This window comes from Hippocampus comes, unplaced genomic scaffold, assembly GCF_001891065.2.
Source record: "Hippocampus comes isolate QL1 unplaced genomic scaffold, H_comes_QL1_v1.1 scaffold337, whole genome shotgun sequence".
Lineage (NCBI taxonomy): Eukaryota > Metazoa > Chordata > Actinopteri > Syngnathiformes > Syngnathidae > Hippocampus > Hippocampus comes.
In genome coordinates this window covers 134,741-146,936 of record NW_017805929.1, presented here as the reverse complement: position 1 = coordinate 146,936, position 12,196 = coordinate 134,741, and the positions used below count along the sequence as shown (strand labels likewise).

General features: G+C 43.7%; 1 protein-coding gene across 2 annotated transcripts in view; it reads left to right on the top strand.

The window, feature by feature from the left end:
* Positions 1–12,187, top strand: part of vps50 (VPS50 subunit of EARP/GARPII complex) — a 49,303-nt gene extending 37,116 nt beyond the window's left edge. For both annotated transcript variants that reach the window (XM_019889724.1, XM_019889723.1), the window contains 6 exons: positions 5,153–5,301; positions 5,546–5,642; positions 6,326–6,484; positions 8,825–8,946; positions 10,987–11,176; positions 11,270–12,187. In XM_019889724.1, coding sequence (XP_019745283.1) covers positions 5,153–5,301; positions 5,546–5,642; positions 6,326–6,484; positions 8,825–8,946; positions 10,987–11,176; positions 11,270–11,389 — 837 coding nt within the window. In that variant the 3' untranslated portion in view covers positions 11,390–12,187. The remainder of the gene's footprint in view (positions 1–5,152; positions 5,302–5,545; positions 5,643–6,325; positions 6,485–8,824; positions 8,947–10,986; positions 11,177–11,269) is intronic.
* The last annotated feature ends 9 nt before the right edge of the window (positions 12,188–12,196 follow it).

The following is a 12,196-nucleotide window of genomic DNA, read 5'->3' as shown; positions in this document are numbered from 1 at the left end:
TTTTTTTTTTTTTTTTTTTAAACCCTTTCAGGGACGGCGCTTCCTACAGTGGACAGCTTATCGTGTCATCAGGTTATCATTATTGGCGCATGAAAGGGTTAATATCATGTTTGCCTTCACGATAGCTCGCTGACATATATTTTGTTCATTTAAAGCTTGTTCAAGAGAGAGGGAATTTATGACCGAATGAGTTAAATTTCATTTTCCTCTTCTTGCAAGTCCCCTTTTCGGTTTTTAGTTGATATTTTGGAAGGGATCAGCTGCACCGTGTAAACGCTTGTTGTCATTGATGATGTTTCTGCGGGAACATTTGATGACAGCGCTATATCAAATTCATGGCCGAGGCCCATCTGTGTCCCTGGTTGAAAGTTCAGCTGTGACAGATGTTGAGAGCCCCTTGCCCGAGGCAACATTTCGAGCCGTCACACACTTGGATTTTTAATGAACAAGAGATTTCTTCTTGTCATGTCTTCCTTTTCTGCCCCTGCCTTTATTTCCATCCCTATATATGTTCATGATTATAGGCTTTTATAACTTCATTCGGGCATATTTTGTTATTTTGTGCCATTCAATTTATACTACGGAAGAACAGAGACAGGCCGAGTGAAAGTAAGCCGAGTGTGTGTACGGTAGCTTCCCTAACGGAACCATCGGTGCACACCTTAAGACCTTTCACTTTCATTCATCTTTGTTTTTTGTTTTTACGTATTAGATTGGTGCTTCTGTTTTGCTAATTAAAAAAAAAAAAGACTAAAAATAGAATGTATGTTGCATTACATCTATTCTGGCAAGTCGACTGTAATTTAGTTACTCAAGTAACTATAACAAAGTAAATCTGGCCCGAATGTCCTCACAAAGTCGGCTTAGAACGTCCATATTTTCCTATTATTTTGGAGCTTGTAATTGCTGAGTTGCGATGAATTGAGTGGATTGCATATGTTAATTTCTGGATGCTCGGCTTGAGTAATATTTCGTAAATTACAATCGACAGAGTTTGGTGAGCTGGCTCCCATATAAGCGGCACAGCCCGCTTGTTGCACACCAAACACGTTACAGTACGGTAATTGGATCGTCACCTTTCAGGGCGCATCGCTGTCGCGATCAGTGTCTTTGTTGTGGCCTGCTCACTCGCTTCGAGTAGGGACTGGCTTTTGACAGCGGTTATGGATCATAATTAAGCTCTACGGTCTGACCGCATTTGTCAGACGATCACAAGTATTGACACTTGGAGGGGGATTTGATTGGAGCGCACCAAGGCGGCCTCGCTTGAAAGGTTCAGCAGTAGGTCACGTACCTTGGCAGTCATAAGGAGACGGTTGATCCCCTTTGGAGACACTTTCCGCCGCTTCCCTAAATTTCCACCGGTGACTCATCGCAGTTCACGTGGGAAGAAACATCTTGCTGTGCATGGAAGGGCTGTCATTTAAATATTTACAGCGCGCACTCCCGACACCTTCGTTTTATTCATTGCCACAGCTGGAAGGATCAGGGGTCTGGGTTAGCCGTCCATATGATGAAACGTCTTTACGGTATTGACTTCAAAAGCAGTGAAATGTCGACCAGACTTGAATTAACCGCAATCATATAAATCCGCCAGTTCAGCTCAACGCGATCCTGATACTGCCCATTTTGGCATCCTCGTGTTCAACTGCTGCTGTCTCTGAATCCCAAACGCGTCACTCTCATCAGATTCCTTTCATTTTTGTCAGCCCCACGACGGCTCCAAGGCCCCGAGTGATTGTCAAAACAAAATCAAGGAAGGCCGTCGTTCATTTAAACGTGTCTAATGAGAACAAAATATCCGGTAATTGTGTGACAAAGAGGTGCAAAAAAGATCCACTTGATAGTAATTGCCTTGGAGCCAGACGACTTGAGCTGACCATGACCCCCCCCCCCCCCAAGCTCCCCCACCCTCCCCACCGGGTACACTGGAGAGGAATAAGCAGTCAATCATGATAAATTGAGACACTTCACCAAATAGATCAGGTGTATAATCCCCTGGTGAAAGCCTCATTGATGACGGCTGTGATGATATGGTTTGAATTCCCTTTATTAATTGTCCTTTTTTTTTTTTTTTTAACTTTTTATTGGAAATGGCAATTAAAAAAAAAAAAAAAGAAGATTCTAATTTTCGGAGACACACCTGTACACGAACAATGCTTGAGATTGTTTTGCGTCACTGTATATTAGTCAGCAGCAAAAATATGTCGTGGCTGGAGATTTAAATTGAATTCACCAAATGGTATGATCTGATCAGTATCATATCTCACTTTTTTCAGGGATGTTTTTTTTTTTTTTTAACCCTTTCATGCACCAGTAATGATAACCTGATAACACGATAGGCTGTCCGCTGTAGTGACCGCTGTCCCTGAAAGGGTTAAACATGAAATGACTAAATTTGAATGTCAGGATTAGTTTTGAATCTGATCTGAGGGCATCTAATTTTTTTCAAAAAAAGAAATTTAGATGAATGACTTTCAAATTTTTCCATTCAAAATCTGCAGCAGGTTTATTAGCCGGTCGCTCGGTGGCTTTGCACGCCAATGTCTCCAAATTTGACAAACCGACCTAAGGGGGGGAAAAAAAAAATGTAAAAATCAGAGCATTTGCTGTTGCCGAGCAACTTTGTTGTGTCATACGCAAAAGTAACACGCTCGCCTGACATGAAAATGCAGTTGGACTCGAATGCGGTGATTTTGTCGCCTGCGGATGAGCGGTCTGACGCTGTTCATCTTGATCCTGGCTTTCCTGCATCACTGTACCAGAGCCCCAATGAGGGAAAACAAATCCCCGCCCAACGAGTACCGTGCGGCACTTCACAAAGTCCTTGTGCTTCTCCTGTTGCTGGTTTGTCATTTTCAAGTGAGCAAATCCTGCCGCTTTATCTTTTTCATTGCTTTTAAGCGAAACAGCGGGGCATACACTCTTATCCCGTGTCTGATCTATCTCCCGCCTCACTCGGCGCGCCACTCCCGGCAAAATCTCCGTATGTATCCTTTATTTCCAATGGGAATTCAATCCTTTATTTTGAAATCATTACACATGGGTAGATAAGCTCCCAAGCTTTGATGGCCTCGTCTTTTCACCGAGCACGTGGTCCACATGGGACAAGTGTGTGTTGTGTACGTTTGTGGCATTAATACCAACAGACACAATCAAAACAACTTCTTTTTTTTTCCCCCCCTTTGCACATCCACTGAATATGAATGACCGGAAAGAATCTTGAAAGCGGTATTCCGAGGAAGCTCTTCGTTATTACTCGCTGACAGGCTCAGGGAAAGAATTCTTTACAGAAGCTTTGAGAAGGATGTGATTGTGATCGCAGGGAAAACATTTTCGTCTTTTCGGGGAGCTGGTAGGATCAAAGATGTATGACATCGTTACGGTATATCGGCCATACCGGGAGAGGACAATTTATCTATGAAGGGGAAAAAACGGATCCTACTGTTTGTTCTACAAGGCGGCGCAGATGCTTTTGAGATTTTTACACGCGCCTTTGTTTTGGAGCGCTCATTGCGATCTTGTCTTAACCCTTTGAGGGGCAGCGGTTACTTCAGTGGACAGTTGATCATGTTATCAGGTTACAGCACAGGTGTCAAACTCAAGGCCCGGGGGGTCAGATCCGGCCCGCCGAAGCAAATCGTGTGTGTCAACTTCCATGACCCTTGCTAAAATCTGTACCAAAATGTCCAATTGTCACATATCAATAAATAATATTGAGATTTTGCAATAATTTTGTGACCCTGTTTGCACACACTTGAAAACTATTATCGTTGACTGCTTTCAAAACTAGTAATCCATCAATTTATCGTGTTACAAGTAATAACACGACGAGATGACGAAACATTTATTTGGTTTCACTGTCATAACGGCCCTCCGAGGGAAGACGTAACTCCAAAGTGGCCCCGCGACAGAAATGAGTTTGACACCCCTGGGTTACAGGGTGCATGAAAGGGTTAACAAACACATGCTGAAATGAGCACGGGAGTTGAATAGCTACAGTCCTGCGAGAGTGAATTTATTGCGTTTTTAAATCCATCAAGCGTGTTTGAAAAAAAGTTCAACGTAAGCAAAGGCTAATTCGTCATTGTTGTTCGTATCGGGAACGATCTCCTGCTACTCCCTGCCCTGATTAGATAATTACAATAATTACATGGATGTCTCTGGAACGGAATACTTTATTCATTTATGAACTAGTTTTTAGAGGGTACTGTAACTACATTTAAAGTCTGAAGCAACTGCAGTTTTATTGAAAGTAACATTTGCAAAACTCAAAACGCAGCACGCGACTTATGTCCGCTCACTGAAATCCAACATTTCAAGCCGCGACTTTTATCAATACTCATCTTTCCTTCTCATGAATAATCACGTTCATCACGGATGTTGCGGTGCCTTGTGATGCCCCCCCCCCCACCCCGTTCATTTCTCGTTTTGTGCTCACGCGTTGTATTTCAAGATCATTAGAGTCCATGCTTGAATTCTTTCTTTGGTTTGCACACTTTTTGCTTCGCAAACCCTGACAGCGTGGACCAATAGTGGCCGTCCGTAGCATTCGCGCCACAATGCCCTGGAGTGTGCTTTTGTGAGAGGATGATCTGTAGCACTCCTAATAGCGGCGCAGCTCACAGCCATTTATTAGTTGCGTGATTGCCATCGATCCGCCCGGAGGCTGTTTTCGAAGGACCAAGGTTCTCACATGGCCGTGTTGCGTCACACGTTTCATCAGGGGGAAAGAAAAAAAATGTACACTGTTTCACTTTTCTTTTTTTTCTCAAGTGTTCTCCCTTAATGGGCAGTTTCTCCTCCAGGGCTGACATCCTCCGTCTCTCTTCTGTTTTCCTTTTTTTTTCTCTCTCTGTGTGGTCTTCCTCCCTTGCGAGTTCTTCGTCTTCCCCGTTTCCCTTCTGGCTTTTCAGTCAACCGTGTAATACACGAGTGGGTGATATGGCAAAGAAAAAAAAGAAAAAAATTGATATCAGCCCCCAAAATATTGTCAATCTGAATCCCAAAAGGCTACATTCACTCCCAAAGACGTTTTTAAACGTCTTTGGGAGTGAATGAGTGAAGCATTAAAACAAAAACAAAAAAATTCGAGTTTACGTTTGCTTTTGGCCGCGTGCTAATCCGTTGCATCCATCTCTTTGCCTTGCAGGAGGCCGGCGGTGAAGCTACGAGCATGCACGCTCCCTCAGAGGACAGGAAGGAAAAGGTGCCGAGCCCCCACCTCAGCCAAATGGTGGTCCTCACAAACAGCGGCACGCTTTATGGGCTGGCGCAGAGAGTGGTCGCCACCGAGTCCCTGTAAGTAGCCCCTCAAAAAAACGTAAGCAGCCGATGTGAACATGAAATAATGAAACGTGATCAATCCGAGGTACATTTCGACGAAAGCAGCGAGGCCATTAAAGACTCGGAAGGTCCAGTGGACATGACTAAAAGTTGAAATGAGATGAATATTGTAGACTTGATTTCAGAATGTCCCGTACCTGTTTGGGAGACGAGGCGCCGCCGCCGTTGATCAGCAACATTTGTGCTCGTCTTTTCTCAGTGTGTTTTTGGCCGAGCAGTTTGAGTCGCTTCAATCCCATTTGGACACAATGATGCCCGCTGCCAAGAAGCCTTTTCTGCAGCAGTTCTATTCCCAGGTAGAGCACGCAAAATCCCGCACCCTTTAGTCTAATTACTCCAAATATGATTTGTCACTGTCAGGAACAGACGCCTCCATTCGAATTGCTAATTGAGCAACAGCGGGGGCGACCAGGCCTACCGTCGTGATCGAATGTGACATATTTGACATTTAAATGTCTGAGCAGCTTATTGTTACACGAGTTGATCATTCTTGACGATGTTTTTTTTTTTTTTTCTCTTTTGAGTTGAATTTTTGGGGGCCGACGTAACACTGATGTCCTTGTTCTCTGTGAAGTATTCTCAAGGCACTCACTTCATTTTTTTTTTTTTCAACCAGTGCTGACTTTTACTTCTTGAGAAACCAATTTCTGCTCCGGTAGCAACGGCCAAGCAACCCATCACTGTGTGCCATTATCTCTGTGTTCTGCGAAAAAAAAAAAAAAAAAAATTGACAATCAAAAGTCAGCCCGCTGATCTTTTCCTGCCAATTTCTTTGGCAAAGAACTTAACATTTCAGATGTTTAAATGATGATTGAATGCCAGGTTATGACAATGTTATCGCGCACGTGCAAACTGGTTGCCGATATTGCCCAAACGCCCCCCCCCCCCCAAAAAAAAGTGAAACATTCTTAGAAACAATGCACAACGAAATCTAATTTGACCACGTGCCCAAATGACAGTCGGCTGTTCCTTCTCTCAGACTGTGTCGACGGCCAGCGAACTGCGGAAGCCCATTTACTGGATCGTGGCTGCCAAGGCCATCGACTATGAGCAGATGTTGCTCCTGATGTCCGGCGTCAAATGGGACATTAAAGAGATCATGTCCCAGCATAACATATATGTGGATGTGCTCTTAAAGGTAAGGTGTGACCGTGGTTTGTTCCCCGTTATTTTAACCCACCTTGGATTCTATCCACTTTCTGTGCCGTTTGTCCTCAACGTGGTCACGAAGGGGCGGAGCCTTTCCCGGCTCATTTTGGAGAACCATTTACATCAATGGACAAGTTTGAACATGGATGTTTTGGGAATGTGGGCGGAAGGCAGAGTACCAAAATAAATCGCACGCAGGAGAGCGACTGTACATATACGTGAATATGTTGTCCATCGTAAAACTGACTTAAGATAATAACAGATAGATCGTAATGGATTTTTGACTCAAGCTCAAAGAGCAACAGTCATTCGTTTTCCTTCGCAAACATCAAATACAGGTGTCGACAACAAAGGTGCATTTACCTATTACGTTAGCTGTACCTTAGTCATTCTTCTCCTTTCACGAGAACACAGGCTTCTTTCTGTCACACTGGCCGAAAAAAAAAAAAAAAAGGAAATTTGATTTAGTGACGCTGAGCCAAAAGGCAACAGGTCATGCTGAGCAAACACTTTTTTTCTTCTTCTTTTGCAAATTGGATTTGTTGCCCAAGAGGTATTACAGTACTTATATTAATCCACGATAGTCACCTGTTTTTTTCCTTTCTTTTGTTTTGTTCTGATTTGTGGCCACTGAAGCCTGTGTTCATGTACTAGAGTGGACCTCGAATCTTCTCTCACATTTTTTTTTTCTTTTGCAGAACGTTATGCAAATAACTAAATTAAGTTTATATATGTGTGTGTGTGCGTGTGCGTGTGCGTGTGTGGAGCAGAGAGTTTTCATCATTTTGTGTCTGTCGCTGAAGTGAAAGTAAACCCGCTCAATATGCACCTCCAGGCATGCTCATCATGCATTTTGCATCGGAAGGGGGAGGGGGAAGGTCAAACCGAGAAGTCAGAAAAAGTTAGCGGTGTGTGCACTTGTGAACAGGACCCACATCCCTGTTAAGGAATGTGTTAAATCACATATCTGTCTCAAAGCCCAGAGATGATGCATTTATGAATGGAGTCATACATAATAAAATATTCTACTCAGAGGGAAAAGTATTTTGTCCCGAAAAAGAAGTTCAACTCACCTCTTTGAATTCCTGCATGGCTCACAGATCTTTGTCCGGCTCTGGCAGCGTTGCGCTTCAACCGAACTAATTTAGTTCTTGAGGTAAATTGCAATCCCAGAGTCACTGGATTAAATCCTTACGGTGTCAAAATGGTCCGGTTGATGGACTGACACGGTGCCTATTACAACCGGCATGTCCCTCATAACCTATTTTCACAACTTGTCAGATACAATGCAAACGCATTGTGCATTGATGGAAACCAGCATGCCACACATTTTTTTTTTTTGTTATCCTGCACACAGAGGGATACTTTATTCATGAATTCACGTTTATCACCAACATTCAACAATGACATTGATTTGCATATAAATTGGCATGGAGATGCCGTAGCCTCCAAATTGCTTCATTGAGAAAACGCTGAAGTAAAGGAACTATTGTGAGGCTATTTTAAGACGAAATAACATTACAGTTGTGCGCGCCGGCTATCAAGCTTCTGTTTTTCTCTGGTTTGTGTTGCGCCGGTGTGGTTGTCGCGTCCACCTCGCAGCGGAGAGCAACGTTTCCGTGCGTGTGAGCATTCGCACATCCTCCACCTGAGCATCCCTTGGACCGCAGTGAGCAACATCAGACGTTCACGCGGCGGGCCGAAGCGGTCTCACACCTGTCCAAAACCCGCAACCAAAAAAAGGTTTACATGAAGTTGATAAGTCACAAGAAAATTCAAACCGGCTGTCCATCAAAACAGAAAACATGAATAAAATCAGCGCTAGCTTACCGGATTTCTAAGGACAATTAATTAAGTCTTCATCGAGAACCATACAGTCCCACATTGCCCACTCATGAATCATGAAAAAAACGTGTCATTTGATAAAACACAAAAATTTCTGGTCACCTGACCTCTGAAACGTACGAAAGAGCCTCATTTAAGGAGATCGTAAACTATTCCCATGTTTGGACTTCCTGAATAGAGCGTTCCGCGATTCGTCTGCGTTAGTGGTGAGTGTGAGTGCATGTGCGTCAATGTATGCGTCAAACTTCAGTCGGAAAACGAGTGCGCACCCTTCCACTAGTGAAACTGGAAGGGAAGTGGGAATGGTGTGGTGTTCCGTTTGTAGCTTAACCCTTTCGGGGACGGCGGTGACTTACAGTGGACAGTTTCTCGGGTTACAGGGTGCATGAAAGCGTTCAACTTGTGCGGGAATAAAAGAATGAGTATCGAAACGTCATGTGTCTTGATTGACAAATGTCTGCTTTTTCTTTTTCTGATCCGAAAGGAGTTTGAGATGTTCAACCAGCGGCTTGGTGACGTCTCCAGACACGTGCGCATCCCACTGCCTGTGTCCAATGTCCTGTGGGAACACTGCATCCGCTTGGCCAACAGGACTCTTGTCGAGGGGTAAGACAGTCATTTCATTTGGACCATCTCAAGAAATATTTGCGGTGACCGTTTGAACCCATGTCAGTCCAGCCAAGCCGTACTTTCAATCACCACCCCCCCCCAAAAAAAAAAAATTCCATCTCATTCCATTTTTCATTTAGAGCTCCGCAACTGAATGTTTCTCATCATAAGATTTCTTTGAGGAAATGTTCCTAGAATACGTTTGTGATTTGTGCTCTGCGCAACTCTCAGTGTTTCCAAGAAAGCCTGCCGATAGTACAAAAGCCAACGCAGCATTTACATATTTTGACATCCACATCCAAAAATCATCCCGAAGATCATGCCGTCGTGCGCCTGGACGAACGGGCGCACAACCGCCCGTATGTCCAGCTCGTGCCAAGAGTGGTGCCGACTCACTTTGCGGAGATCCTTTGGGATGACGCTTTCACAAAACAACTCGACATTCATCCCGTCTCGCTCGCTTTGCTCCGCTGCCGTCTCGTCCGGACTCATCGGGGAATCGCATGACGCGGGCCACTCGCACTAACTGTAAAATGTTCTTGACACATCCCTTTGCAATGCATGTCATCACTTTTTTGCTTGTCGGCACCAGGATTGGTGACAGGAAAGGTCTGTGCATGTTTTTTTTTTTTTTTTTTTTTATAAACGCTACCTGCGTCCTTGTGGTTGAGTGGACGTGCGGAGTGGTTTGTTACATCGGAGGCGTGCTGAAGCGCTCTCATCTTTCACGGCACAACTGCGTCTTTACCAGCTTGATGATGATGATGTGAGGCTGCAGTCAACCTTATTTTGAAGGGCTAAAAAAAAAAAAAAACAGCACAGAGTGGATTAGTGACATAAGAATCTTGATTATTACAGTACACACATCCTCATTGTCTACCCAACTCCTGTTTTTCTCTGCTTACCGTTCTCTTTGCATTTTTACAACAAAAAAAAAAACCCAAAACAATGCTGCAAATGTTTTTTGTTTTTTTTTTCTTCTTCCTGCATATATTTAAAACGGGTAAGGTCACCATTTGGTTCCATCCATTTCCCCTTCAGCCGATCAAAGGTCTTCCTCGAGCGGGCGTTAAAAGGGCGTCTGCTGATCGAAGATAGCGAACACTCGGTGATGCTGGCGGCAAGGCCAAAGTCATCCTGGCTTATTTTAACTTGAGAAGATAAGCCCGCAGTACCTAAACGCGGATCATGTTGCTGGCGCCGGGCTGTGGCTCATCATGAAATTTCCTCTCCTTGTCACTATGGCGCCTTTTCCACCAGCTACCTGGTACAGTTTTGATGGCTGGTAGCGTCTGCGTTTTCTTTACAAACTTAAAAAAAAAAATTCATGAAGCGTTAGCTTCGCTGGGAAACGACTATTTATCTGCAGAGGAATCCGAAACACACTTTTTTGAAGTTTTCCTCACTGTCGCTCTCGCAGTTCTCCAAACAGGTTGCAGTGTGTTCGATTCAACCGGAATGAAATAATTCATTCAACATTGTCTGTCTAAAACAGCAAAAAGGTTCAACCTGCACAAAAGCTTCATGCTAACGTAAAATGTGAAGGGAAAAAAAAGGAAATCGACATTTTTAATGTGGTAATTATAAATCTTTAGCTGGGATAGGCTCTAGCACCTGAAAACCTAATACAGGAGAATATGGGTTGGTGGCTACCTAATGTTAAATTCAACTTTAAAAGAACATTTTCCTTCCTTGGGTTTTTAATCGTCTGCATTTACCCCATTAAAAGAACAAAAATGGAATTGTCATGCACTCAAGCGCAGCCCGTCCCAAGTTTGGCTAATGTCAGCTTTCTAATGAGATTCAGCGGCAAGTTCCGAGCAGCATTTGGCTTGTGGCGCCTCCGCGGCACAAGAGGGCCTGTGATCAGCAGCTTGAAAAGGAACGCAGCGCCGTGCCATCTGGCGACGCCAACCCCGCGAAATGAGGCTGGCGAGCCCGAATATGGGGTCTGCCCACGATGGCGCGCGTAAAATAATGAAACATTTTCCGGTGGCCAGACACGACAACATGTGATTTCCTTCCCCTCTTTTGTAGCTACGCCAATGTGAAAAAATGCAGCAACGAAGGTCGGGCCCTAATGCAGCTGGACTTCCAGCAGTTCTTGATGAAGTTGGAGAAGCTGACTGACCTCAGACCCATTCCCGATAAGGAGTTTGTCGAAACCTACATCAAGGCCTACTACATGACGGAGAATGATATGGAGCAGTTCATCAAGAACCACAGGGTGAGGCATCGGCAGTCACATGGAGAATTTTTTTTAGCCTTATCTACAAATGACCTGGCCTGAAGAAGAAAAACACTCTGCTTTTCTTTTCAGGAGTACTCCATGAAGCAGCTCGCAAACCTGGTGAACGTTTGTCTGGGCTCCCACATAAACAAGAAAGCCCGCCAGAAACTTCTGGCTGCCATTGACGACATTGACAGACCCAAGAGATAGACCGCACCCAAATGGACCAAGCGGCGTGAGGAATGACATGAACCACCTGCTTCGGTGGATGTTATTTCAAGTTCATATCTGTACCACAACGCTTATCAACCTCATTGTTTTTTTTGTTTTTTTTTATTATTGTTTTTTTTTTTTTATTTATCATAACTTCACTGCAGTTTTCTTCCTTCAGTTAACAACACCTGGAATTCACCGTGTAATAAATTAGATGAGAACTGTGTAGCCGTGAAAAAAATCACATGATGTTTATGAATTTTTTTTTTTTAGATGATGTTTTACTTGTTATTCGTGCACTCCAGCTAATGAGAACTAGGTAGTTGTGCCTGAATGGCTGCCGCTTGTTTTCTTGGTTGTTCTGTTCAAGAATCTTGAATCGAATTGTAATTTAAAGTGAGATTGTATTTCTGCACCATCTAGAATTGACTGTGTTCGTTATTATGTGCGAATGATGTGATTTCACCTTTCAGGCGCTAGATTATGAAGTTGCAATGGAATCCCGCAAATGCAAAAAAAAAAAAAAATCCATGAGTGTATATATTCCTGATCGTGCGTCGTCTTCAGAGGAGAATATTACAAACGTGAATGTTTTCACCAACGTCTGTATTTATTTGCGGCTCTTTGTCTTTGCTTAGGTGTTTTCTGTCGCAACCGGAATGCCTGCTGGTTTTATCATGTAATGCATCAAATGAGACAAATGCAAATCGTTCTTAACCATTTAGCGATCTGCCAAAGATGGAGGAAGGTTTGAACCACAATCATGGTACCGTAATAAACACAGAACCCGATGTACAGTGCGTG